Here is a 24,609-nt window from a genome sequence, read left to right as displayed (position 1 = left end):
ATTATTATTATCACATCGAACTTGTGATATCAGTCAATTATATTTATTTGAGCGATTGCGCATTTAAATATCAAAATTCAAAATGAAATTATAATTATTGTGGAATATATACCCGACCATTTTATGTAATTTTGAATATAAATAAAACAAAATAATATAATATGTATTTAAATGAAAAGCTCAATAATATATATTGTGATTTATTTTTATCTTTTGTAAAGATAATTTGAATTTTTTGGTTTAAAATTTCAACGATTTCGCATAAAGTGCTGCAGTGGCTTGCATCCCATCACCATTAAATCTACGAAGTTCTGCTATCACTTGAGCCCGAGAAAATCCAAGATTTTCCAGGGCTTTGACATTGGCTTCTGTAAATGGATCACTAGCTGTAATTGTTGTTTCTAAATTATTCGTTGTCGATGTACTAGTGGATGAATTACTGCTGCCTTCTACGACCAAAGTTAAAACAAAAAAAATTTTTAAATTTAATAATAATACTAAATTAATTAGAGATTCTTATATATTTAATAAATACTATTTATATAGAAAGGAATTTAATTATTTATATTACAGATTCAGTCATAGCAGTAATGATACCAAAAAAATCATCAAACTAATTTATATATAATTACGTCGCCAAAAAAAATAGTAGTTAGGAGAGAGCCTGGACAAATGATCACTTACCCTGTTGTTGTCTTATTTTTTTAGCTTCTTTTGCACTGTCCTCTAATACTTTTTGATATTCCTGATCATCCATCCCCATATCATTATTGCCACTAAGTCGTGCGCATTCTGGCAAGTCACCTGTTCAATATTAATAAATATGTAGTTATTTACTAATTAGATTTTATTGTAGTTGTAAAAATTAAATTTGATAATTTTGACAATCCCACCTTCGGCTAAAAATTGAGTTTCTGTTCCAGTAGTCCCAATTCTTAAAATATTTTTCTTAAGATCTATACAACATTGATGCCGCTTGAGCATATCTAGACCAAGCAACATATCCATTGGCTGTTCTTCGAGAACGCTGAAAGATGTAGTCAAATGATCGTTGCCTATTTGTATCTGCACCATATGTATACGTCCAATAATACGCTGAACACCTACACCTTTGGCAACTCCAGCCCACCTTGTATCAACTAATCGCATTATATGACATCTTTCAGCGCAAGCTGCTGACATTATTGTAGTTTGCGCACCTATTTTTAAAATTAAAAGAAAAATAAATATTAAAATTTTTTATAATTTTCAATATTTATATTCGTTAACTTTATGATGCATCGAATTAAATATCAAATAAAGTCTATCTATCATAATAATATATAAAGATGAGAGAATATATTGCATTGTATAAAATTAGAATGAACGCGTTATTACTATTTTTATTTCATCTCATTTTTTTCTTGTCTTTCAAGAATCGTATCAGTGTCGAGAAATGAGTATTGGACGAATTTTAAATTTAAAAATAGCTCACAAAAATGTTTTCAATATAAGTTACGTAAAAAAACAAAAAAAGTTCATTTTTAAATTTAAACCTGAGTCAATGAAGGCTTTCACAGGAAATCCATTAACTTTACAGTTGATATAAAGCATTACAACTGTCCCAAATGTTTCAGGATTATATTCCATGGCTGCTTCCATATTAGCTTCAATGTTTTTTTGTTTTATTTCTTCAGCAATAAGTCTTTGAGATTCAGTATCAAACGGATCTGCATTCATCATTCTCAGTCGTTGTGCCTGACGTTCTTCGCGTATTTTTATTTGTTCCTTCAATACCGTAGAAAATTTATCTGGAATCAACATGTTAATTTTATTGAAAGAAAAAAAAAACAACATATATACATATACTATTGTTATTTTACCGATATTTCCTGAAAGTAATGCATTAGCTAATCTAGGATTATTCTGTTTGAGTAAAGCCAATTGATCAGGATTAGCGAGAAACATGTCTCTAAGAATAGCTGGATCATTTTCATTTCGAGTATTTTGTAATCTTGAAGAACCAGTTGATGAATTAGGGCTACTACCAGATGGTGCACCAATAACTCCGGGTACTCGAATAGAACTAAAGTCTAAAAATGGTACGGCTACAAAATAATATGATGAATTAATAAATTATATTACTATCATTATCATTAACAGAAACAAAAAAAAAATAGTTACCTCCATTGGTAGACTGAGATTGATTTAAATCAACTCCACTCTGATGCATGTGTTGTAATATAACAGCATCACCATCTCTAATTCCATGCTCTTTTAGAGACTTTTTATCATCCATAAGGGGCCGGCCATTAAATGCAATAACAATTTCAAGAGCTGGAACTCCACATTCGACCTCACAAAAAGCTTTGAAATTTTCCAATTCCAAATCTTCACTAACGTCCAGGACAAATATATCGTCACCAAGAGTCATTACTGTTACTTTCATCCTAATTAAAATTGCAATTTTTTACTTTAATAAATTATAATTAATAATATTTTTATTTGTTCAATGACTTACTTGTTTTCGTAACTATATATAAATTATAATAAATCAAATTTATATGTATTGTCCACTCAAATATTTATAATGGTGATTACTAAGGCCAAAAGTCCAAATATTTCGTCGTTCGTTGTTTAGATTATTTTTTTTATACTTTATTTATATTATTTTTGTTGTTTTTTTTTTTTTAAATAATTAAAGTATCAAGTTTACGATTTACTAAAAATAATATTTAAAAAAATAATTTAAAAAATATATTTAACTTGAATTGAGAAATAATAAGATTTTGTTTCAATTGATCGTTACTTATAAACATGTAAACAATAACCTCAAAAAAACCAGCTCAGCATAAATTTTGTGGACAAAAGCGCAGCGACGAACAACGACCATTGCTACAACTAAAGAACACACTTCATTATTATCATTATTATTTATTATTACTATTACCATTATTACTATTATGATTATGATACTGAAGTTAGCTGACGTTCAATCATTTTTGTATTTTTTTAAAAACGATAAATTATAAAAATAAAATATTTTAAAAAACTGTAGTTTTTAAAATTTTCTACGGGTACATATTTTTTTTGTCATTTATTGAAAGGAAAAATATCTGAAAATTTCTAATTGTCTACTAACTTTAGGATCATTGCTAATGAGTGTGAGTGTAACTGACAATTAAGAATTTAAAAAATTTTTGAATAAATAAATAAAGTGTAAGTAGAAAATAAAAGAAAAGAAAAAAATGCGCATTCAGATAATTGAATTGATTTTTTAAATTTCATTCTTTAAAATTTATAAATTGTCATGAGTGTGAATGTAGTAGACATCAGACAAATTTAAAATTAATAAACTAAAATTTTTAAAAAATGCAAATTTAAAAAATTTTGAAATTAATAAGTGAATTTTGGATAAACATTATTTAAATTATTTACTCTATTTATTTATAATTTTAAATTTCATGTCTGCTACATTCAAACTCATCCTTTTTCCCAAGTTTACACACGATTGACGCGCCACCAATATATGTACCTATAGGTATATGTATCATAGTATGTATTTCATTAACTATTAAAACACAAGTGTTCAAGTATCTAAATACTTATAAGATGTATTTTAAAAAATAAAGATAAATAAAAGAGTGCCGGTAGTACTTAGTATCATTGCCGGCTACCAATGTTGTTACGGTTTTTGTTATTGTTTCACATAAAAAACTTATTCGATGGAGCTTAATAACAATAATAATAAAAACAATATAAACTATTATTTGCGATGATAATCGCAACAAAATTAATAATCAGTATAATGAGTACATGGAAATTGATACAGCGACGCTGTTACGATCTCCTTTCCCATAAATCATCATTGCTTATTATTCTAATTGCATTTACATGCATCTTTGTCGGTACTGTTCACTTTGGAGAGGTTAGTATTAAATATTATTACATTAATTACTTATATTTTTAATTAAAATGACAATAATGACTGTTACAGGTATGGCTCGCCTGGAGTAAGGAAAAATATCAAGCAGTTTTCCACTCTTTCAATGACAATATAATTGGCACTTCATTTCAAAATAAATTGTGCCAACATGTGCCTATTGATGTTGTTTATACATGGGTGAATGGTAGTGATCCAAAATTTATTGAAGACTTGCATAAATATGTGCCAGTTAGTGATATAAATGCAGCCGTATCAAGATTTAATGATAAAGATGAGTTGAGGTATTCATTAAGATCTTTAGAAATGTATGCGCCATGGGTAAGACATGTTTATATTATTACCAATGGACAAATACCCAATTGGCTCGACATGGATAATGAAAGAATGACTCTTATTAGTCATGATGATATATTTCCAAATAAAAATAATCTACCTACATTTTCAAGTCCTGCTATTGAAAGTCATATTCATAGGATACCAGGAATTTCAGATAAATTTTTGTATTTCAACGATGATGTGTTTCTGGGTACAGAAGTTTGGCCTGAAGATTTTATAACCCAAACTGGGGGACAAAAAGTATATTTAGCATGGTGGATACCCGATTGTTCAGATATTTGCCCTTGGGCATGGGTTGGAGATGGTTCTTGTGATCCTGCTTGTAACACAACAGTTTGCGAGTTTGATGGTAATATTTTATTTATTTTTTTTTTATGATCTATAGAAACTTTTAATGATCTTAAAGTTAACAGACAATTAACTATTTTCGGAATTAATTCATTTTTTAGGTGGAGATTGTAATGCAACACCAATACCAACAAATAGTGAAATGATGGAAGAAGATGGTGACTATCCATACAAACTTCTTCAAATGAATCATGATAAAGAATCAGCTAAATTTTTTGACACATTCAAACAAAAAAATCAAAATCCAATCAATAATATACTTAATATTTCTTCATTAAACATATATTCTTCCACTATTTCTTCTTTTCCATCTTCGTCTCTGTCTTCATCTTCTTCGTCATATTTTTTGACTTTAAATACTGGGAAGAATAATGAAAATTCAATTGATGATATTATTAAATTACTTAAAGATAAGCATAATCATATAAATAATACTCAAGATAACGAATTAATTCTTTCAAAAAATAATTTTAAAATAAACAAAACCGTTCAACTAAATGGAGATAAGAAAAAGCTACCAACATCCACTGAAATAATAGGATTTAAATATGAATTTGCGCATCCAATGAATCGCCGCAAGCAGCAAAATCGTAATGACGATATTATTAATCTTGTACATATAAGTGACTCAGATAAATCAGAAAATAATAATAACAACGATAATAATAATAATGATAATATTTATTATAACAATAATAATAAAAATAACAATAAATATCCAAATCATTTGAAACGCAAAATACGTCGATTAGATACTTATGCAGAGTCTCTATTGTATGTCAATAGAATATATAATGCAGCTTATGGATTTGAACGTCGTCGTGTGCCCGCTCATATGCCGCATTTACTTGACAAACAAATAATAATAGATATGCACGATAAATTCAAATTTGAATTTGAAAAAACATCATCACATCGTGTCAGAAATTCTCAAGATATGCAGTTTGCATTTTCATATTTTTATTATCTAATTAGTGAAAAACAGCAATCAACAGCTGGTGAAATATTTGATAAATTTGATACTGATAAATCAGGGACATGGTCGGATCGCGAAATAAGAACTTTGTTATCACGAATAAATCCGCTACCTTTGGATTATAGTCTTGTTGTAGATTTTGAAAATTCAATAACGAATTGTTCGCGTCGTATTAAATTAAATAATTATGAAAAAATAGAGCCACCTTCTGGTGAACGTTACCTTGATTCTATATTACCTACGGTAACAAGAGAATTAATAATTAAATGTGACGCTATTGCTAATAAAATAAAACAACATTTTGGAATTAAAAATCGTTATCAACATGAAATTTTAAAAGCTGGTAAAAATGAAATATTTGAAATGCTAACGAGTAATGTATCACAGACTGTTCAATTACTCGATGAAATACGACGAGAGCCGAAAAAATTTATTTGTCTCAATGATGATATGGATCCGTCACGAAAATCCGAAAACGAAATAATCCGAGCATTATTAAATGATTTTTATCGCTCACTGTATCCACTTAGAAGTAATTTTGAATTACCAGCTCAGTATAGAAACAGATTTTCACACCGGGATGAATTATATGAGTGGCGAGCTAGTCGTGCAAAAGCTAGAAATATTTTACTTTTACTAATATCATTGCTAATGTTTATTACTATATATCATTTATTCTACAATCAAATCAGACGATTTTTACGCAACAGATCTCTCCCGGCACTTCTTGTTTAATTTTTTTTTCTTCATTATTCAAGTAACTCTTAAAATTTTTTTATAATGGGTATATTCTAGTCAATTATTTATTGTAAATTTTATTTTTATTTTTATATATTTTTATCTAATTGTTAATAACAATTTTTAAACTTGTAATTATTTTATTATTATTTATTAAGGACTCTACAATAAACTATGTAATAAATCGTGAATAATTTGTGTAATTATTATTTTCTCATTTTTTTTATATCATTAAGATAATGAAGATGATGTTTTTTGACGATCTAATGGAGGACATTGAAAATGTCGTAAATTTCTTGGTCCAACCATCCCTCCTTGGACTTTTGAGCACTCAGTCATCCAGTTAGCAACTCTAGCTACTTCATTTGATGTTAATTGTGCGCCAATCCCTTAAATATAAAATCGTATTTAAACAAGCGCGCGTTTTGTAATTGAGTCGAATGGCCCAACTTGGTACCCATACATTCAACGTAATTTTCGTGTGAGACCGAAAAAAAAATCGACTTTATTTGGCACAGTCTAATATATAAATAAAAAATTGATTTACTCTTTTGCATTAAAAAAATGAAAAGTTACACACCTGGAATCATTGGATAATGTGATATCCAATTCGAATTTATTTCAAACTTTTTTTTTATCCCACTTAATTTAATTTTATTGTTATTGTTTATGTTATCATCACTTGTGATTGTTTTGCTATCTGAATCATCACCAGATACTTTAACAGCTCTCATATTTGAATTATTTCCATGACTGTGTAATATAAAATTATCCGAATTGTCCATCAATTTTTTTTGTTTTGACTGTAATTTATTATTATCATTTTCTAGTACATGAACATCTTCGATTTTTATTATACTAGCATCGCTCTCATTCTGTACAAGTTGATTTAAATTTTTCGCAAGTGAATTTTTAATGACTGTTTGATCTCGTACTTTAATTTCTGAGGTATTAGATGGATAATCATGTTTAGTATTTATTATATTTTCTTCAGAAGTCGGCTCAGAAGTACATTGAGTTTCTGACGATTCGAAAGTTATTAATTCAGATGGATCCAAGTCATCGGATTCTCTTTCTTCACCATCACAACGCAGTCCAGCTAAATATCTATTAATTATTACGTTATATTACAGAACAAAATTCAAATTAATGACAATAATAATAATAATGACTTCTTACTCGTATATTTCCATAAATAAACTGACGGGAATCATCGCTGATCCACCATCGGGTTCCATTGTGAATAACTCACAAATCATCAGCATTGTGTCGAAAAGACTGGAGCCTAGTAGACCAGTTGCTATTGCCAAAAATTTTTTTATCTGACATTTTCGTTTGAATTTACCAATAATCATTATTAAATTGAAATCTATCAAGTCCAAACATAAGTCGTTCCATCTTTTTAGAATTAATTCAGTTGATATCGTTTTATTATAATCTTTAACGAAAAAATAAAATATTTTCGAAGCAATTAACATCAATAATAATTATAATAATATCTATAATTACCACCGAATTGCCGTAAAAGTACTTTTAGTAATCCGAATGTAAGAACAGATGCATTGGGAGCTGAAGTAGAACAAGGATATTCAAGTCTTGTTTTAGCGGGTGGCTCTGATCCTTCGGCAAGTGCGCGAAAATATGCTGTTGACCATTTTAAAAGATCATACGGCTGTGTTCTGATAGCTGCCTTACAAAACTGTTTTAAAATCACTGGTAATTTTGGTGGAATGTTGATTGAATTCAGTCCTCCTTCTTCATCTATCATTTCTTGGACTATTTATGAACGTTTCTTTTCTTAAAAAAAAGAGAGTTAAAATTTAATTCCCTGTTACTAAATCAAAACTTATAATAATAATTATAATAATCAATTGTCAAGAGAATTTGTATTATATCTATTGAGAAAAAAAAGTATTTACAAGTAAAACTTGTCGATAATATTTTTTTGTTATGATAGCGGGTTGTTGTCTTGACAACCATATGATAATGATAATAATACTTATAACAGCCGATCTGCCATTTGAAAGATTAAATATTTTCGCGCGTCTGCTGCCTGCGCGCGCAGTAAATTTAGTTAACATTTAATTTTATGATAACAAGAAAAAAATAATTGAACGTCGGCTAATTTCAGTTTCATTAAATTTTTGTATATTAACAAGTAATTATTCAGGTTTTAAATTTAGTTTTTAGTTTTTAATTTTGAGATTAAGTATAATGATCTGTAATATCATTAAAAATTTGAATTGAAAACTAGAACGAATGCATCCATAAACAAATTTTAATTTTAAAATTTCGCGCCGTTGGTGCCACTGCGCGTTGCAGTATTCATTTTTGCTAGAGTGGGGGGTGAGAGAGAATCGCAAAGTCGATTGCTTAGTATCAACTAGCGGTCTAATAGCGGCAGTCAGTATCATCGACAACGGCAGTAGTGATCCAGATCTTTCTCTACGTTTGAATTAAAACACGGGTTTGCTGTGGCGTCGTGTAATTATCCATAATTTTTTTTTGCTCATAGTTATTGTTTAAATAAATTGTGCAGTGTTTGTAAAGTGTAAGTTGTGCAAGGTGTCTGTGGTGCAGTTGTGTCCAGTGCTAGTGTAGTGTTGCTGATGGCTGATGCTGATCTTCCAAGTTCCTGAGTAAAATCATCTGGCATTATCTGGTGGGAAATAGCAGTCAAGTGACGTTTTTTAGCAGCAATACACTTGGAGCAATTTAAATCAAATCTCCAAGTGTATTAGGATACCCTTCTGCATATTATTTCCCCACCAAGGTTTGTTAAAACACTCAAGTGTTTTTTTTTTTTTAATTTATGAGTATGATATGGCTGACAATTATTAAAATTTAAAAAATTTTTGAATGAATAAATAAAATGTAAGAAGAATAAAAATTAAAAAATTCGTATTTTGATAATTGAAAAATCAGTACGCGCATTTTTTTAAATTTCTTTATTTTTATTTATTCAAAATTTATAAACTGCTCATATCTGCTACATTGCACATAAATTCGTATATTAGTCCGCCCGCGTATAATTTCTTGTGTTACCAACCAATCACATCAGAATGTTGGTAGTTGCGTAGCTACATACTATATCATATAGATGGCGTTTCGGTAGCAAAAATGAGAAAATTTTTACATGCGCGGGTACGTTTATGAACGAGTTACTGTCGTTGTCGGACGTTTCGGTGTTTGGCGAAGGTAATCGGGGTGATTTGGAGTTGGAGGGATTTCATTCAAACATGGCGTCACTTATTGTTGTAACTTGTGTGCATCAATGAATGTGAGTATCCGTATCCGGCATTTTTATCTTAAATATTTAATGTAAAATTCATAAAATTATTTGATATAAGTAAAAACTTAAAAACTAATTAATAACAACAGCAAAAAGTCTGAAAGGAAAACAATAACAATAAATATGTCGAAGTCGGAGGAAACAACAGCAGTTAATGCTAACCCTGAAACTGATACAACAACAACACCAGCAGTAGCAGCAGGGACAACAACTACAAATTCAAATACAACTCCAGCAACTTCATCATCAGCAGCAGCAGCTGAAGGTGCAGGTGATAATAACGAAAATGATTCAAACGACTCATCTGGTGAAACATCATCCTCTCGAGGTGGTGATTTTGAAACAAAACTGGAGACAGATCGCAGTAAGAGATTCGATTATTTACTTCGTCAAACAGAAATATTTTCTCACTTTATGACAAATAATCAAAAAGACAAAGGAACAAGTCCATTGAAGGTTAAACCGGGTAGACCAAGAAAACAACCACAGCCAAATGAAAAATTACTATCATCAGGAACAGCAGCAGCAGATAACAGCACGTCAGCAGCAGCATCTGGAAATGCTGCAGGTGGCGGAGGAACAGACGCATCTGGTGATCATAGACATCGTAAAACAGAGCAAGAGGAAGATGAAGAATTATTGGCTGAGTCAAACAGTAATATTGCCCAAATTACACGCTTTGAATCCTCACCTCATTATATTAAAAACGGTGAACTGCGTGATTATCAAATACGTGGGTTAAATTGGATGATATCATTGTACGAGAACGGTATAAATGGTATCCTAGCTGATGAAATGGGTTTAGGTAAAACATTACAAACGATATCATTGCTTGGTTACATGAAACACTTCCGTAACATACCGGGACCTCATATTGTTATCGTACCGAAATCTACGTTAGCTAATTGGATGAACGAATTCAAAAAATGGTGTCCAACACTGCGAGCTGTATGTTTAATCGGTGATGCTGAGACACGTAACACATTTATACGTGACACAATGATGCCTGGTGAATGGGACGTATGTGTGACATCATACGAAATGGTCATCAAGGAAAAATCAGTATTCAAAAAATTTAATTGGCGCTATATGGTAATTGATGAAGCGCACAGAATTAAAAATGAAAAATCAAAATTGTCTGAAATATTACGTGAATTTAAAACAGCTAACAGATTACTACTTACTGGTACACCATTACAAAATAATTTACACGAGCTATGGTCGTTGTTAAACTTTTTACTACCAGATGTATTCAACAGCTCTGATGACTTTGATTCCTGGTTTAACACAAATAGTTTTCTAGGTGATAATTCACTTGTTGAACGTTTGCATGCAGTACTACGTCCATTTTTATTACGTCGTTTAAAATCAGAAGTTGAAAAGGGTTTGAAACCCAAAAAAGAAATAAAAGTATATATTGGTCTAAGTAAAATGCAACGTGAATGGTACACTAAAGTATTAATGAAAGACATTGATATTGTAAATGGTGCTGGTAAAATTGAAAAAATGCGTTTGCAAAATATATTGATGCAGTTGCGTAAATGTTGTAATCATCCGTATTTGTTTGATGGAGCTGAGCCAGGACCGCCGTACACAACAGACGAACATTTAGTATATAATTGTGGTAAAATGGTTATACTTGACAAATTATTACCTAAATTACAGCAACAAAGTTCACGTGTATTGATATTTAGTCAAATGACACGAATGTTAGATATATTAGAAGACTATTGTCATTGGCGGCAATTTAAATACTGTCGTTTAGACGGTAATACTGCACATGAAGATCGTCAACGTCAAATAAATGAGTACAATGAAAAAGACAGTGATAAATTTATATTCATGTTATCAACACGTGCTGGTGGTCTTGGTATCAATTTAGCGACGGCTGATGTTGTTATTATATTTGATTCTGATTGGAATCCACAAATGGACTTGCAAGCGATGGATCGTGCTCATCGTATTGGACAGCAAAAGCAAGTACGTGTATTTAGATTCATAACTGAAAATACTGTCGAAGAAAAAATCGTTGAGCGCGCTGAAGTTAAATTACGTCTTGATAAATTAGTCATACAACAGGGACGTTTAGTTGACGCTAAACAAACAGCGTTAAATAAAGATGAAATGCTTAATATAATTCGTCATGGCGCTAATCAAGTATTCGCATCAAAAGACAGCGCGATAACAGACGAAGATATTGATACGATTTTACTAAAAGGTGAAACGAAAACTGAAGAAATGAAACAGAAACTTTCAACACTTGGTGAATCGTCATTGAGAAATTTCACAGTCGATGCACCAACAGATTCAGTATATCAATTTGAAGGTGAAGATTATCGTGAGAAACAAAAAATATTAGGTATTGGTAATTGGATCGAACCGCCTAAACGTGAACGCAAAGCCAATTATGCTGTTGATGCATATTTTCGCGAAGCATTAAGAGTTTCTGAACCAAAAGCACCCAAAGCACCACGTCCACCAAAACAACCGATAGTACAAGACTTTCAATTTTTCCCACCACGTCTTTTCGAATTACTTGACCAAGAAATATATTACTTTCGTCAAAGTGTTGGCTACAAAGTACCGAAAAATCCAGAGCTCGGTTCTGATGCGACACGAATTCAAAAAGAAGAGCAAAGAAAAATAGATGATGCGCAACAATTAACAGACGATGAGATAAGTGAAAAAGAAAAATTGTTAACTCAAGGATTCACAAATTGGACTAAGAGAGATTTCAACCAGTTCATAAAAGCCAATGAAAAATACGGACGTGATGACATTGAAAATATTGCTAAAGAAGTTGAAGGCAAAACACCTGAAGAAGTTATGGAGTATTCAGCTGTTTTTTGGGAACGTTGTCATGAATTACAAGATATTGATCGTGTTATGGCACAGATAGAACGTGGAGAAGCTAAAATACAACGACGTGCTGGAATTAAAAAAGCACTGGACGCTAAAATGGCTAGATATCGTGCACCGTTTCATCAACTGAGAATCGCCTATGGAACGAATAAGGGCAAAAATTATACTGAAGAAGAAGACAGATTTTTAGTTTGTATGCTGCATAAACTTGGATTTGATAAAGAAAATGTTTATGAAGAATTGCGTGCTACTGTACGTTCAGCTCCACAATTTAGATTTGACTGGTTTGTTAAATCCAGGACAGCATTAGAACTACAAAGAAGATGCAATACTCTTATTACTTTAATTGAACGTGAAAATCAAGAGCTGGAGGAACGTGAAAGACAGGAACGTCGTAAAAAAGGTACCGGTGGTAATGTTGGAACAAAACCTACTGGTAAAAGGAAGCAAGAAAATTTGCCAGCTCCTCAAGACAAACCAAGAAAGAAGAAGAAATAAATTATTTTCCATCATTTATCGTATCACTGAAATTTCTTGTATCCTTTCTTTTTTTTATTTTATTAATTATTAGTTAGTAGATTGTAACAAGTGTTTGTCATAACTGTCATAATTAATTATAAGTATTCATTTAAAGTTTTTATATTGATATTATTATTATCATTATTATTGTTGGATTTATTTATCAAAACTTTCGTTTTAATTTAGTATTATTTAACTAATGTAATAATGATAATAATCATAATCGTAGAGATGTTTTGGATAACACCAATTTTTGACAAACAATATTTCGATTTTTCATCACTTATGACGTCTTTTGTCGCGAATTTATTTAAATTTTTTAATGCTCAGCTGAAAAAAAATTAATCATTTTTTTTAAGCCGTAAATTATAGTTTGAGTAAAATTATAATAATAATGACAAATTTATTTCTTAAATTAATTTGTAACATTTTTAAACTCCAAAATTATTAAATAAACATAAAAAAAATTAACAAATCTACGAATTATAATTTTTTTAACTACATTTATTAATTATTTCCTTGTAATTATTCACAGCTCTTATTAAAATAATTAAATAATAATATAAACATAATTAATGATACTTAATTGCTAATTTTTTTGTATAATTGATTGTTTTTAGAATAATCATTGACTAAAATAATTAAAAGGTAAGTCGAAAATATTTTCATTTTCTCATGATATTGAAGTCTGCTGACTTTTAATAATTTTTTTCAAAACGATAAATTATAAAAAAAAATTGCACTTATAGTTTTTTAAATTTTCTACTTGTGCATTTTTTTTTCTTTCTAATTTGTTGAAAAAAAAATCTGGAAATAATTAATTGTCAGTTAAACTTCAGGATCATATTTTTTCATGTTTTTTTGTTCATTTAATCGCTTTAAATAATTAAAAATTATCCATTGATTGCGAATTTTAATTATCTAATTAGTCATTGTCGGTTTTTCGTCGTGTTTATTTTTTATTTTCTACTTTTTGTTTAATAATAATTAATATTTTAAAAAATAATATTAACATTAAAGAAAAAAGGGCCAGTTTTTCAAACCGCGTTCAAAAAAATATTACTAGAATGTCTATTCATTAATAATAAATAGATATACTAGCAATAATAATTTGAACCAAGATTTAGAATTCGGTTTGAAAAACGGGCGCTAAAAGTTTAAGTCCTAAATTCATTTCAAATTTTGGAAAGAAAATCTTTTTCATACTTTTAATTTTTTAATTCTTATATTACTCAATAATAATAATAATAAGTAAAATTCGAACACTTCAACTGTATGTTTGCGCGTTACTTTGATCTTTAAATTGTCATTACAACAATAATTAAATTTGTCTAAATGATAAGTTGTAGGTATACATGAGCATCTTCATCTTTTCAATAATCAATAATAGTATGATGAAAATTTTCACTAAAGGACTGGCCCATTATTTTATATCATCCATTTAGTAATAATTATTGCTATTATTATTATTTTACTAATAATGATTATATTAGACAATAAATACTCGGCAACTGCCACTTTATTTTTCAATTTATTATTTATTAATATAATATATTTTAAATTCATTTAATGTTTTTAATTAAAATTTTTATATTTTTATGTAATACTGGACTCAGACGAAAAATATTCAGACGCTTAACACGTAATTAATATAAATTAAAAAAAGTTATTAATATATTAATTAGTTATAAAAATCAGTTAAGTTATAAATGAACAAATATTAATGAATTTATATTATATAATAATAGTATTTATATTATGTTCGAAAAAATTCTGTGATATGATTTTTATAATTACCACAGGCTTTTCAACAAATTTCAATAATAATAATAATAGCGAATATTTCAAATTTTTTTTTAAATTATAAAAAATTATAATTTTTATTACAAATAGTTTCATTTAATATTAATATTATATTCGTGGTTGACTTATTATTTATGTCTACTTGCTTTCAGACAAAATTTTTTTCATAACTCATAACAATAATGGTAATAATAATTATTATTGATAATAGTACAAAGTATACAGTCTAAATTTTTATTAAAAAATAATAGTAATGATAATAATACTGCTATAAATTATGGCGTGAGAAATTACAAGTGGTTATCTCGCCAATTGATTAAATCACATACATACTGTATTAAAAAACGTGTTACAAATTTAAAAATTTTTACGCAACGCATTAAATTAAATTAACAAATAAAAAACGCTCATTATTTATAATACCTAAATAATTCATTCATACTAACTTGTGAATATATTCAATAATTTTCAACTACTTTTTTACTCGTATCAATACATTAATACATTTTGATTGTTCAAAAGTGCAAAACGACCACACGAAGTCGTTAATAGATATATATCTAAAAGCGATACATGAAAAAGAAAAAAAATATGTATATATTTATATGTATTCATAATTAATTTTTAAATTAAAATAATTTTAAAGATTGAGATAATTAACTTGAAATTTTAACTATATAATAGTTTAACATATATAAAAGTTAAATGTGAAATAGAGTAAAAAATAATAGACATGAAAAAAAAGTTTCGTCTTAAATGCAGACTCAGTTATAAATTATTTACGTTTTTTTTTCTTTTAATTTTCTACTATTATCGAGTAGTAACTATACGTTAATTAACATTACTTTTTTGAATTACATATATATAATATTTTATTCTATATCTTTATAGAATTCTTAATTAGTAAAGCAGACTAAGTTTGAAATTATAGTAAAGAACGAAAAATAATCTCTAGATATTTATCCATAGATTGTTTACCCCCTTAAAAAAAATACAACTAAAAAACATCGATATAAATTCAGTCAAAAATAAAAAAAAGTAACTTAAAAACAAAGACAACTTAAAAAAAAGTAAAGTCCGGTCAAAAAAGGTCCCATAACTAGAGTATTTGAAAATATTCAAATATTGGGCAATTCAGTGTGTATTGAACTTTTTTTTGACTATTTTTTTTTCATTTTTTCATTTTTTTTGTAGTCTTGATTAGATAAAAAAAATGCAGTATCACTTAAAAAATAAATGTCATCATTTGGTAGGATATTCTGACTTTATTTATTTATTTATTTTTCTTTTTTCATGACAAAAAAAAAATAAATAACAAATAATTAAATGTCCAACCTGAATAAGTTTAAATATGAAATGAAATTATAAAAATGATTAAAATTTTCAGACTCAGCTAATGTGACTCGAGTGACAATTGATAATGATTGTCCGCTTATTAAATAATAATTTTAAAAACATATTATTTACATAGTAATAATAATAATAATAATAATAATAATAATACGGATTTAAATAAAGTAAGATTGAATAACAGTAAATGAGAATGAGATATGCCTCCAAGGGGGTGGATCAGGGGGTGGAGGCATGGTTACTGGTTACGGACGGCAGTGGCCCCGCTTTCGTGCACCTTCATTACCATCGTCATCTTCACCACCCCGACGTATCTCTGTATATCTCTCTCCTTTAACACTTACTATTTTATTGTCTAAATAACGTACCAGTTTTTTCGGTTCACGTTTAGGAGTCACAGGACGATGCTCACGTGAATCGTCGTCACGATCAACGTAACTGTAGCGTGCTATTATTCGGGACTTTAACTCTTCATCATTTACACTAGCCTTTGAGCGTCGATTAGGTTGCTAATTATATTAAATAAATCAAATTATTTTTACTGAGGAAAAAAACCCAATACTCGATCAGGGAACTAGTACTCGGTGCTCATGCATTTATATTTATATTTATTAAATTTTAGTAAATATAAATATACAAATACATGGAGTGATCAAGTACTAGGTATTTTTCTTTAGTATTAACAAATATATTTTAGATTACCGTAAGATAAGTGAGATTACTCGTGATACTTTGACCAGCTTCTTGTCTATGTAGAGCTATTTGAGCAGCTTTAGCAGCATCTCCACCAGCTATAGTGAGACAGTGACGAATCTCAGCTGGACTTGCTGCTGGAAACATTTCCTGAAGTAGTGTTACTTGATGCCAGGAAGTTTCATTTTGCTAAAATAGTGCAAATAATAATGAAATTAAAATTTTAATTAGCCCTAATCCCTTAGTGCTGTTTTCAGCACCGGTAAACTTTGAACATGGGTAATTAGCGACCTCCGCTCATTTAATTATGTTATTCTGTAAGAAAAAATCTGAAAAAATTCGTAGATCTTCTTTGGACTCCTAACTATGTGATAGAGTTGTTGTCAGCCGGGAAAATTTCGTGTTCAATAAACATTTCTATAAAAATTCGGAGACATGTAGGCTGTTTACAGTAGAATATTTTAAATTCATAGAGACAAACGACCCATGTTCAAGGGATTAGGGTTTAAATAGTCTGATAATTGTCTTATTTTATTACTTCTGTAAAATATTCCCCACTAGAATCACTTCCAGCATCACTTGTCTCTGATAAATGATGAACTCTTATCCTTTGTGAGTCTGGTGGCAACAGAGCAGTCAAACTTAGCTGGCTAAATGATTCATGAGGCTGAAAATTATCAGCCTCTTCTTCTTTATTTTCTTCTCTGAGTTTACTCTCGACATCAAGCAGCCACTTCGTCACAGCTTCTTTTTCAATCGTTGAAAATTCTGGCAAACAAGCCGAGACCATTTCACACAACCCTTCGACATCCAGGTCCTCCTCCAAAGCGCTCTCCTCTACCATACTCACCACATAGCTCAATACAATGTCATCTATCAAGCTAAATAAATCATTAATATTATTATTATTATTAGCTTTTTTGTCATAATAACAATGATGACAATAGTTTACCTGAGCTGTGCTGTAGGTACTTGTTTTCTAACGAAATTAAATAATGATTTTTTTACCAACTCTTCCTTTTCATCCATCTTTTAAACAAAAGTCTGTAACACCATAAAATATTATTCTGTTATATTATATAGTAACTAGAGGTTATATTAAGACTAAAAACACTCAATTTTATATTATTATTATTATACACAAATAATCAATAACACAATTATTTTACAATTATCTCAATAGTAAAATATTGAAAATATAAATGTATATTTGAAATTAATGTCACTTTTAAGTAAAATATATCATATAAAAAAATTAATACGAAAATTTAAGTAATGAAATATATATATATATATATATATATATATATATATATATATATATACACATACATACATACATACATATATAGGTATATATATGTATCTATGTATATATATATATAAATTATTGATGAAAGAATAAAAAAAAAAAAATTAGTGATGGAGTTTTTAAAGCACCGGTGATATTATATCATGTACACAATTAAACTGACGTTAAATTTTTCTACATGACTAAAAATAAATTTTAGTATAACAATTAGTGTTTAAAACATATATATATATATATATGTGTGTGTATTAACCTTTAGTTAAATTTCAAATTACGATTTAAATATTAAATAAATAAAAAAACTCAAATAACGATTAATGTTATATATTTTCGTTTACAAACAAGCCTACAGAGAATAATTTGACAGCTCAACCTGGAAAAGGAAAGGGTGGTGTATACCTATATTATACGTCGTCTATAATATATATATATATTGAAAATTACTCGAGCGACATCTGGTATGTTGATCTGAAATTCACATACTTTTTTTTTTATTTGTTCCTTTGTGTTTTTTTTCTATTTTTATTTCTTTTTCATTTTTTTATTTACACCTTACACCCCTTTTACAGACACCCCCACATCCGTTACATGTTCTGACGTCGCTAAGTTCTGACTGACGGACTGACGAATTCAATACAAGTACGGCGACTATCATATGTAATTTTATATTCTGAAATTGCTGATTACTGATACTTTTGTTCATATAAATAAATAATAACTTAGCTTTTATGTCGCATTTTGATAAATTTTTATGAGGAATAGTTAGAGTATAGTGTTAAAGTCATCTTTCGTTAATTGAGGTAGTATTTATATTCTTATAATTCATTTTTCTGATGACATTTACATGTCTAGTCATACTGTATAAGTTAAGGGCCAGTTTTTCAAACCGAGTTTATGTTTAATCTGGGTTTGAATTATGATTCCTGGTATATGTATATATTACTAATGTATATACTAACAGATATACTAAAAATATCAATTTAAATCTCCCGGTTTGAAAAACTGGGTCTAAAAGACCCATTACCCGCTCGCTTTTAATTGGAGTGAGATTAAACCATTTATTATAAATCGGTAAATTAAATGAAAAATTTTTTTTTTTAATAGTTTTTTTTTGTGGCAATAATCAACCCTTGATTGATTCCCTTGATGATATTTTTTGTTGTTTTCAATATCAGAATATGACTTTAATTTTTAAAATGATGTTAATAATTAAGGGCATCCTCTGACAGTCTCCTATCCCCTACTTTTCAAAAATATTTAATAATTTTCAACTGTCATAATCATATTGAAATTTGATTAATTATTTATAAAAAAAAATTAAAACTTTAATTGAAAAAAAGACAACGTAGTCGTAATTTCGTTGAGATAGAATTTTGAAAAAAAAAAAAAAAAAAAAAAAAAAATACAGTTATTATCAATCAGGAGCTGAACGGAATTTGTTGAGTAAATTTTAATCTACAAAACTTGAAAATTCAAATTATAAAATTGACATGAAGATTTTACTGAAATTTATTCAATAAATTTTGTTCAACTCCTAATTGATGTCAACTGTAGTTTTTTTTTAAATCTATATCTTAGCAAAATCACGACTACGTTGTCCTTTTTTCAATTAATGCTTTAGTTTTTCTTTAATTAATTAATAAAATTTTGATATGCATGGGACGTACACAGATGAAAGTATTTGAAAATTTTTAAAAAGTGGGAGGTACTACTGTCTGCGAATGGCCTTGATTATTATTAATTTTTTAATTCAGGTCTCACAAAAAATAATAAAAAAACAAAATGACTGTTGGTGGAAAAATATTAATAACGTCAAAACGTTCAGCATGTGAATTTGATATTTTGAGAAAACCAACTAAAGGATGTTATTGCGTTAATAATAATCAAAATAAATTAAAATTAAAGTCAATTAGCACAACTGTCGATAACCATCTTTGGCCATGTGATTATTGCAAAAGTAATTTTAATGTGAAATTAAGTGATTTTGCGATTACTGATGATGCAAAAATTAATCCACCATCACCAGCAGAATCAACATTTACTCGTGATTTATCTAAAAAAGTTTATGAAATATCAAATTACATTCCAAGATCAGAATTTCTTCGCAATGTTAAAAATAAATTGTCTAAAAACTATAATTACACTGGAAAATCAAAGTCCCAAATGTTTTTATCAACTGATAGACAGAAATCATTCAAAAAATCACATACTGAAGATAATTATTTTACTGATGAATCCGCAAATTTTCAAATATTTGATCCAAAAACTATTAACTCAGCGGAAAACAATAGTTCTACTCCAAAAATAAAAACTATCTTTACATCTGCAATACCATCATACAGAAAGACATCAATGGATAGACTGAAATCAAAGAAGACGATTCGCTCATTATCTAAATTGAATTCTCGACAACAAGATAAACGATCAATCTCTAAAACATCTTTATTAGATAGTAATAATAAAACACCGAGAGTTATTGTACAAAATAATTGCGATTATGAGAGTTGTTTTATAAATACAAGAGGTAGAAATTTAAATAGCCGTAAACAAACATGTTGCAAATGCGGTGGAAAACAATCATCACTACTGTCTATTAATAATAAAAATGATCCGGTGGAAAAGGAAACGTTCAAACTGGATAAATTTCGTAAAATAAATTATTTTGACACTCATGGTTCTAGTCATACTCTGCTATCAATAGAGTCACCAGCAGAATTAGTTGATCAGTACAAACTCAATGATCGACTTTTTCTTGAACCAGTTGATAAAATAAATCCTCATGATCTAGTGGTATCATTGCCAATTACTAAAAATAAAAATATTCAGCAAATAGCTCACTATTTTCCTCGCAATATTATTGTAGATCAATATTGTAAAGATAATAAAAAAAAACATACCCATAAAAAGAGCCCACTCACAGAAGTAAATTCTCATCTCGAATTAAATAATTTAATTTCCATCAATAAAAAACCACCACTATCTCTTATTACTAATAATAATAGTCTTGCATTAAGATTTCAAAAAAAAAAAATTTTATAGTATATATATGTTTATGAGTGATTCAATAATTGTGGTCTTGACATTGAACATTATATATGTACATGTAATTCAATTTTATAATACCCGTTTGACCATGTAAAACTTGTTTTCATCTTAAATATATATATATATTTTTAAGGTATTGACCTCATTTTAAGTGTAACGTAAATTTTCAGTTATTGTTATTATTATTAGATATAGAATTCAACTTACTATTATATTAATGTCATACCTTTCTTCGTGCTAAATAATAGCCAGTATATTTTTATAATTTATAAAAATAAAACGAATTTACACGAAATATTTCAAATATAACATTAATAGTAGTTATTAAGAATATGGGTAAAATTACCATTGTCTTTGTAAATTAAAATAGTAAACATTATCATCACCAGTTATATGTTTGTAGAAAATTTGAAAAGCTTATGGTTTTTATTAAAATAATTTTAAAAAATAAATTTAATAAGATAGTAATTTTTATTAAGACCTTATAAAAAACATTTCACTATATGACCGTGAAATCTTTTTAAAAGGGACTAAAATAAAATATCAACATAATAGTATAATGTATCAAGATGTTTCAAAATATATATATTAAATATTACAATCATTTATTTATTAATTTTTTTTGATAATTTTAAAAATGACAGTAGGTCTTATATTTTACTCTCGGAATAAATGATAATTATTAATTTTCGTCCTCCACTCTAGGATTTCTTAAAGGAAATTGTTTGGTTGCAACAACCATAGAGTGGGGTAATACTCAGTTAAATATAAATACGAATGATTGACCAAATGGACACAGTCTGAACGTGCAAGTGATCAAGAAAAGTTTAATAAATTAATTACATTTTAATTTACAATTATGATATTAATATCAGCGTTTATATTCATTTTCATAACAATATCAGAAGCATTAGATCTACGTAAGTATATTTGATAAATTTATTGATTATATGATATTTAAAATAATAATTTATTGTATGGTGAATAATAAAAAAAAAAAAAATTATCATTTTTAAATGAATAATAAGATAAATTTAAATTGTATAATTATCAAAAGTACAAGAAAAAAACATAAATATGAGTATTAGCTTTAAAGTATTTTCAGATTATTAGTTATGCTATTTAAATACAGCAGGATTTTAACTGTTACATTATTCTTATCTAATGTATGCTATTGCTGCTGCTGCAAATCTACTGCTACTACACTGCAAGTCTCAGTAATAAATAAAACGTCGTAATTGCAACACTTGCTTAACAGATTATTTAATAATAATGTGTATGATTATGTTACAGCCTTCAACATTTGTAAACAAAATGACCCAAATCTTTCTCAATGTGTCAATGAAGCTGCAGTACAAGCTATAGTTTCAATGGCAAATGGTAAATTTAAATATTTAATATATAAGCGAAACTTTTTTCTTTCGTTTTCACCGCACACATTTATATGTAATTTTATATTATTAGACTACTTTCGATAATATAATTGACGATCCATCTTATGATACCGTAGTAGGTTTAATATCGAATTCATTCATATGAAACATATTTTATGTGATTTGATGTGTGTCACAAATTACAACTTTTTATTATTGCATTTACTTTTTAACTTCCGTATAGTTAGCTTGCTCTATCTATATTTATTTGCTAAACTAGTTACTTATTTAACTGCTTTCTTTTTATGAATTAAAACATGTTTAATTAGAAAAAACTACATTCGGTATTTTAAATGGAAGTAGATTTCTCATTATTTCTTTATTTTAAAGTTTCGAGATAAAATTGAATTAAAAATTAAATTTTTTTTGACATTTTAAATTAATTTTGAGTTCAAAAACCGCCAGAATTCAAATAATTTTCAAATTTTAAATAATAATAATTTATTAAAATAGAAACAAAAAAGAAAAATGATTATTTATATATTTTTTATATTTTAAAGGAGTTCCGAGTCTTAATGTTTTGCCTTTAGAGCCTCTGGGAATAGACAATATGTCTATTGGCGAATCTGGATCAATTGCTTCCTTTAAACAAAATTACCGTAACATAAAAGTTTACGGTTTGACCAAGGGATTAAATGTCTCTAATTACGAGTAATTATATGATAATGGTATAAAATAATACCAATAATAATTTACCAATCATTAATATGTCATACAATTTATTTTCAAGGATTGACTTTGATAATTTGATCTTCAAATCAGATTCATTTAATCCACAAATTGATTTTGTAGCGAATTGTAAGGTTGATGGAAGATTGCTGTTATTTCGTATTCACGGTCAAGGACCCTGCAATATCACAATGTGTAATAATTTTATTGCTATTTATTTACTTTATAGTTGAGACATCCGGTACATAGTTTGTTTTTTTTTTACAATTGAAAGAGGAAATAGTGCAACGTTAATTACTATAATGTACACAATTTAAATAAGTTATCTTTAATGATATATTAATTATTATAATTATATTTATTTCAGTGAATTTGAAGACTAAAAATACGTATTATGGTGAAAAATTTGAAAAGGACAACAATATTTATATGAAACTCAAGAGATACGATGTCAAATTTAAACCTGATAAAGTTATTCTCAACTTTGAAAGGCTTTTCAGCCAAGACAGTTTTTTAGGCAATCAAATAAACTCAATACTGAACAGTAATTCTGATGTTCTCTTCCGCGAGTTACAATCCTCTTACGAAGACACATTTTCAAAAGTATTTATGAAAATCGGTAATGATGTATTTTCTCGAATACCATTTGATAACGTATTTCCAGCTTAGAAATTATTATTTTCAAGTTATTATCAATTAAATATGTACATACTTTGTAATAATTAATTTAAAAATTAAAAAAAAAAAAATAAAAATATTATTAAGGATCAATACTATTATATATTTTTATTTTTTTAATAATAAGTACTATATTTTATAAAGGAACAAATAGGCATTTATTCACAAGAGGCGGATATAGCTATTACATTTAATTATTTTATTCAGTTGCTTTATAATTATATTACTTATATCTATATTTTTTTATTAATTTTTATCTTTCTCATTTTTTCTTATTATTATATATTTATAATTTGTTAGTTTTACACATGTGGGTTGGGATGTCCTACTTTCCTCCCTTGGTGTATAATATGCTATTGCTTCTATTTATGGGGAGAATCGCGCATGCGCTAATTTTTATTATTCTCTTATGAGAGGAAAGAAAGACTTTCTTCCCTCTCAATAGGCAGGAAAACTTTCGGCAGGTCTGGAAAAATTTATGTTGGCTCATATCTACTACATTCACACTCATAAATCGGTTATCATCTTCTCTAGAAAAGACGACAAGTTTCTTGATTATTTTCTTCGCTAAAATGATAATGGATCTTTCCGTCTATAGGAAAATTAAAAATAGTAGATATCAATTAATAT

The 24,609-nt window shown here is 27.9% G+C and overlaps 7 protein-coding genes across 11 annotated transcripts; 4 read left to right on the top strand and 3 right to left on the bottom strand.

The window, feature by feature from the left end:
* Positions 1 to 184: 184 nt before the first annotated feature.
* LOC103578430 (protein DDI1 homolog 2) lies at positions 185 to 2,870 on the bottom strand. 4 transcript variants are annotated; one of them, XM_053739168.1, is made up of 8 exons: positions 2,811 to 2,867; positions 2,501 to 2,701; positions 2,164 to 2,429; positions 1,863 to 2,087; positions 1,536 to 1,790; positions 894 to 1,199; positions 685 to 804; positions 185 to 449 (listed from the first exon to the last, which is right to left on the bottom strand). In XM_053739168.1, the coding sequence occupies exons 3-8, from the start codon at positions 2,426 to 2,428 to the stop codon at positions 241 to 243; spliced, it is 1,380 nt and encodes a 459-aa protein (XP_053595143.1). In that variant the 5' UTR covers position 2,429; positions 2,501 to 2,701; positions 2,811 to 2,867; the 3' UTR covers positions 185 to 240. The 4 variants fall into 4 exon arrangements, with proteins under 4 accessions (XP_053595143.1, XP_053595142.1, XP_008557763.1 ...); XM_053739167.1 differs by having other exon boundaries at positions 2,789 to 2,852; XM_008559541.3 differs by having other exon boundaries at positions 185 to 446; positions 2,501 to 2,870.
* A 678-nt stretch (positions 2,871 to 3,548) lies between these two features.
* On the top strand, positions 3,549 to 6,506 carry LOC103578445 (N-acetylglucosamine-1-phosphotransferase subunits alpha/beta). Its single transcript, XM_008559552.2, has 3 exons — positions 3,549 to 3,907; positions 3,977 to 4,610; positions 4,711 to 6,506. The coding sequence occupies exons 1-3, from the start codon at positions 3,755 to 3,757 to the stop codon at positions 6,318 to 6,320; spliced, it is 2,397 nt and encodes a 798-aa protein (XP_008557774.1). The 5' UTR covers positions 3,549 to 3,754; the 3' UTR covers positions 6,321 to 6,506.
* Positions 6,507 to 6,554: 48 nt separating this feature from the next.
* Positions 6,555 to 9,452, bottom strand: LOC103579011 (uncharacterized). Its single transcript, XM_053740810.1, has 5 exons — positions 9,373 to 9,452; positions 7,833 to 8,120; positions 7,503 to 7,761; positions 6,904 to 7,430; positions 6,555 to 6,712 (listed from the first exon to the last, which is right to left on the bottom strand). Exons 2-5 carry the CDS (start codon positions 8,089 to 8,091, stop codon positions 6,555 to 6,557), a joined length of 1,203 nt encoding a protein of 400 aa, XP_053596785.1. The 5' UTR covers positions 8,092 to 8,120; positions 9,373 to 9,452.
* A 45-nt stretch (positions 9,453 to 9,497) lies between these two features.
* LOC103578453 (chromatin-remodeling complex ATPase chain Iswi) lies at positions 9,498 to 13,405 on the top strand. The gene is made up of 2 exons (XM_053739668.1): positions 9,498 to 9,603; positions 9,705 to 13,405. The coding sequence occupies exon 2, from the start codon at positions 9,739 to 9,741 to the stop codon at positions 12,973 to 12,975; it is 3,237 nt and encodes a 1,078-aa protein (XP_053595643.1). The 5' UTR covers positions 9,498 to 9,603; positions 9,705 to 9,738; the 3' UTR covers positions 12,976 to 13,405.
* A 2,133-nt stretch (positions 13,406 to 15,538) lies between these two features.
* On the bottom strand, positions 15,539 to 18,536 carry LOC103578461 (CUE domain-containing protein 2). 2 transcript variants are annotated; one of them, XM_014445010.2, is made up of 5 exons: positions 18,505 to 18,536; positions 17,795 to 17,886; positions 17,381 to 17,723; positions 16,852 to 17,031; positions 15,539 to 16,658 (listed from the first exon to the last, which is right to left on the bottom strand). In XM_014445010.2, the coding sequence occupies exons 2-5, from the start codon at positions 17,869 to 17,871 to the stop codon at positions 16,395 to 16,397; spliced, it is 864 nt and encodes a 287-aa protein (XP_014300496.1). In that variant the 5' UTR covers positions 17,872 to 17,886; positions 18,505 to 18,536; the 3' UTR covers positions 15,539 to 16,394. The 2 variants fall into 2 exon arrangements, with proteins under 2 accessions (XP_014300496.1, XP_014300495.1); XM_014445009.2 differs by having other exon boundaries at positions 18,408 to 18,529.
* A 14-nt stretch (positions 18,537 to 18,550) lies between these two features.
* Positions 18,551 to 21,193, top strand: LOC103579019 (uncharacterized). The gene is made up of 2 exons (XM_014445000.1): positions 18,551 to 18,612; positions 19,909 to 21,193. The coding sequence occupies exon 2, from the start codon at positions 19,937 to 19,939 to the stop codon at positions 21,191 to 21,193; it is 1,257 nt and encodes a 418-aa protein (XP_014300486.1). The 5' UTR covers positions 18,551 to 18,612; positions 19,909 to 19,936.
* Positions 21,194 to 22,006: 813 nt separating this feature from the next.
* Positions 22,007 to 23,981, top strand: LOC103578469 (hemolymph juvenile hormone binding protein (JHBP) domain-containing protein). Its single transcript, XM_008559590.1, has 5 exons — positions 22,007 to 22,119; positions 22,493 to 22,579; positions 23,133 to 23,283; positions 23,363 to 23,496; positions 23,669 to 23,981. The coding sequence occupies exons 1-5, from the start codon at positions 22,059 to 22,061 to the stop codon at positions 23,968 to 23,970; spliced, it is 735 nt and encodes a 244-aa protein (XP_008557812.1). The 5' UTR covers positions 22,007 to 22,058; the 3' UTR covers positions 23,971 to 23,981.
* Positions 23,982 to 24,609: the final 628 nt, after the last annotated feature.

This window comes from Microplitis demolitor, chromosome 1 (assembly GCF_026212275.2).
Source record: "Microplitis demolitor isolate Queensland-Clemson2020A chromosome 1, iyMicDemo2.1a, whole genome shotgun sequence".
In the NCBI taxonomy this organism is placed as follows: domain Eukaryota; kingdom Metazoa; phylum Arthropoda; class Insecta; order Hymenoptera; family Braconidae; genus Microplitis; species Microplitis demolitor.
This window is presented reverse-complemented; position numbering and strand designations above follow the sequence as displayed.

Coding starts and splice junctions, on each gene's coding strand:
- LOC103578430 (XM_008559534.3), bottom strand. CDS start 2,428: ATGAAAGTAACAGTAATGACTCTTGGTGACGATATATTTGTCCTGGAC. Junction 2,088..2,163: donor ATCTCAGTCTACCAATGGAG/GTAACTATTTTT, acceptor ATTATTTTGTAG/CCGTACCATTTTTAGACTTT. Junction 450..684: donor AAAAATAAGACAACAACAGG/GTAAGTGATCAT, acceptor CTTTGGTCGTAG/AAGGCAGCAGTAATTCATCC.
- LOC103578445 (XM_008559552.2), top strand. CDS start 3,755: ATGATAATCGCAACAAAATTAATAATCAGTATAATGAGTACATGGAAA. Junction 3,908..3,976: donor GTACTGTTCACTTTGGAGAG/GTTAGTATTAAA, acceptor TGACTGTTACAG/GTATGGCTCGCCTGGAGTAA. Junction 4,611..4,710: donor AACAGTTTGCGAGTTTGATG/GTAATATTTTAT, acceptor TTCATTTTTTAG/GTGGAGATTGTAATGCAACA.
- LOC103579011 (XM_053740810.1), bottom strand. CDS start 8,091: ATGATAGATGAAGAAGGAGGACTGAATTCAATCAACATTCCACCAAAA. Junction 7,431..7,502: donor TTATTTATGGAAATATACGA/GTAAGAAGTCAT, acceptor AATAATTAATAG/ATATTTAGCTGGACTGCGTT. Junction 6,713..6,903: donor ACATTATCCAATGATTCCAG/GTGTGTAACTTT, acceptor TTTATATTTAAG/GGATTGGCGCACAATTAACA.
- LOC103578453 (XM_053739668.1), top strand. CDS start 9,739: ATGTCGAAGTCGGAGGAAACAACAGCAGTTAATGCTAACCCTGAAACT.
- LOC103578461 (XM_014445010.2), bottom strand. CDS start 17,871: ATGGATGAAAAGGAAGAGTTGGTAAAAAAATCATTATTTAATTTCGTT. Junction 17,724..17,794: donor GTACCTACAGCACAGCTCAG/GTAAACTATTGT, acceptor TGATTTATTTAG/CTTGATAGATGACATTGTAT. Junction 17,032..17,380: donor GTGGGGAATATTTTACAGAA/GTAATAAAATAA, acceptor GCACTATTTTAG/CAAAATGAAACTTCCTGGCA.
- LOC103579019 (XM_014445000.1), top strand. CDS start 19,937: ATGACTGTTGGTGGAAAAATATTAATAACGTCAAAACGTTCAGCATGT.
- LOC103578469 (XM_008559590.1), top strand. CDS start 22,059: ATGATATTAATATCAGCGTTTATATTCATTTTCATAACAATATCAGAA. Junction 22,120..22,492: donor ATCAGAAGCATTAGATCTAC/GTAAGTATATTT, acceptor ATTATGTTACAG/CCTTCAACATTTGTAAACAA. Junction 23,284..23,362: donor TTAAATGTCTCTAATTACGA/GTAATTATATGA, acceptor TTTATTTTCAAG/GATTGACTTTGATAATTTGA.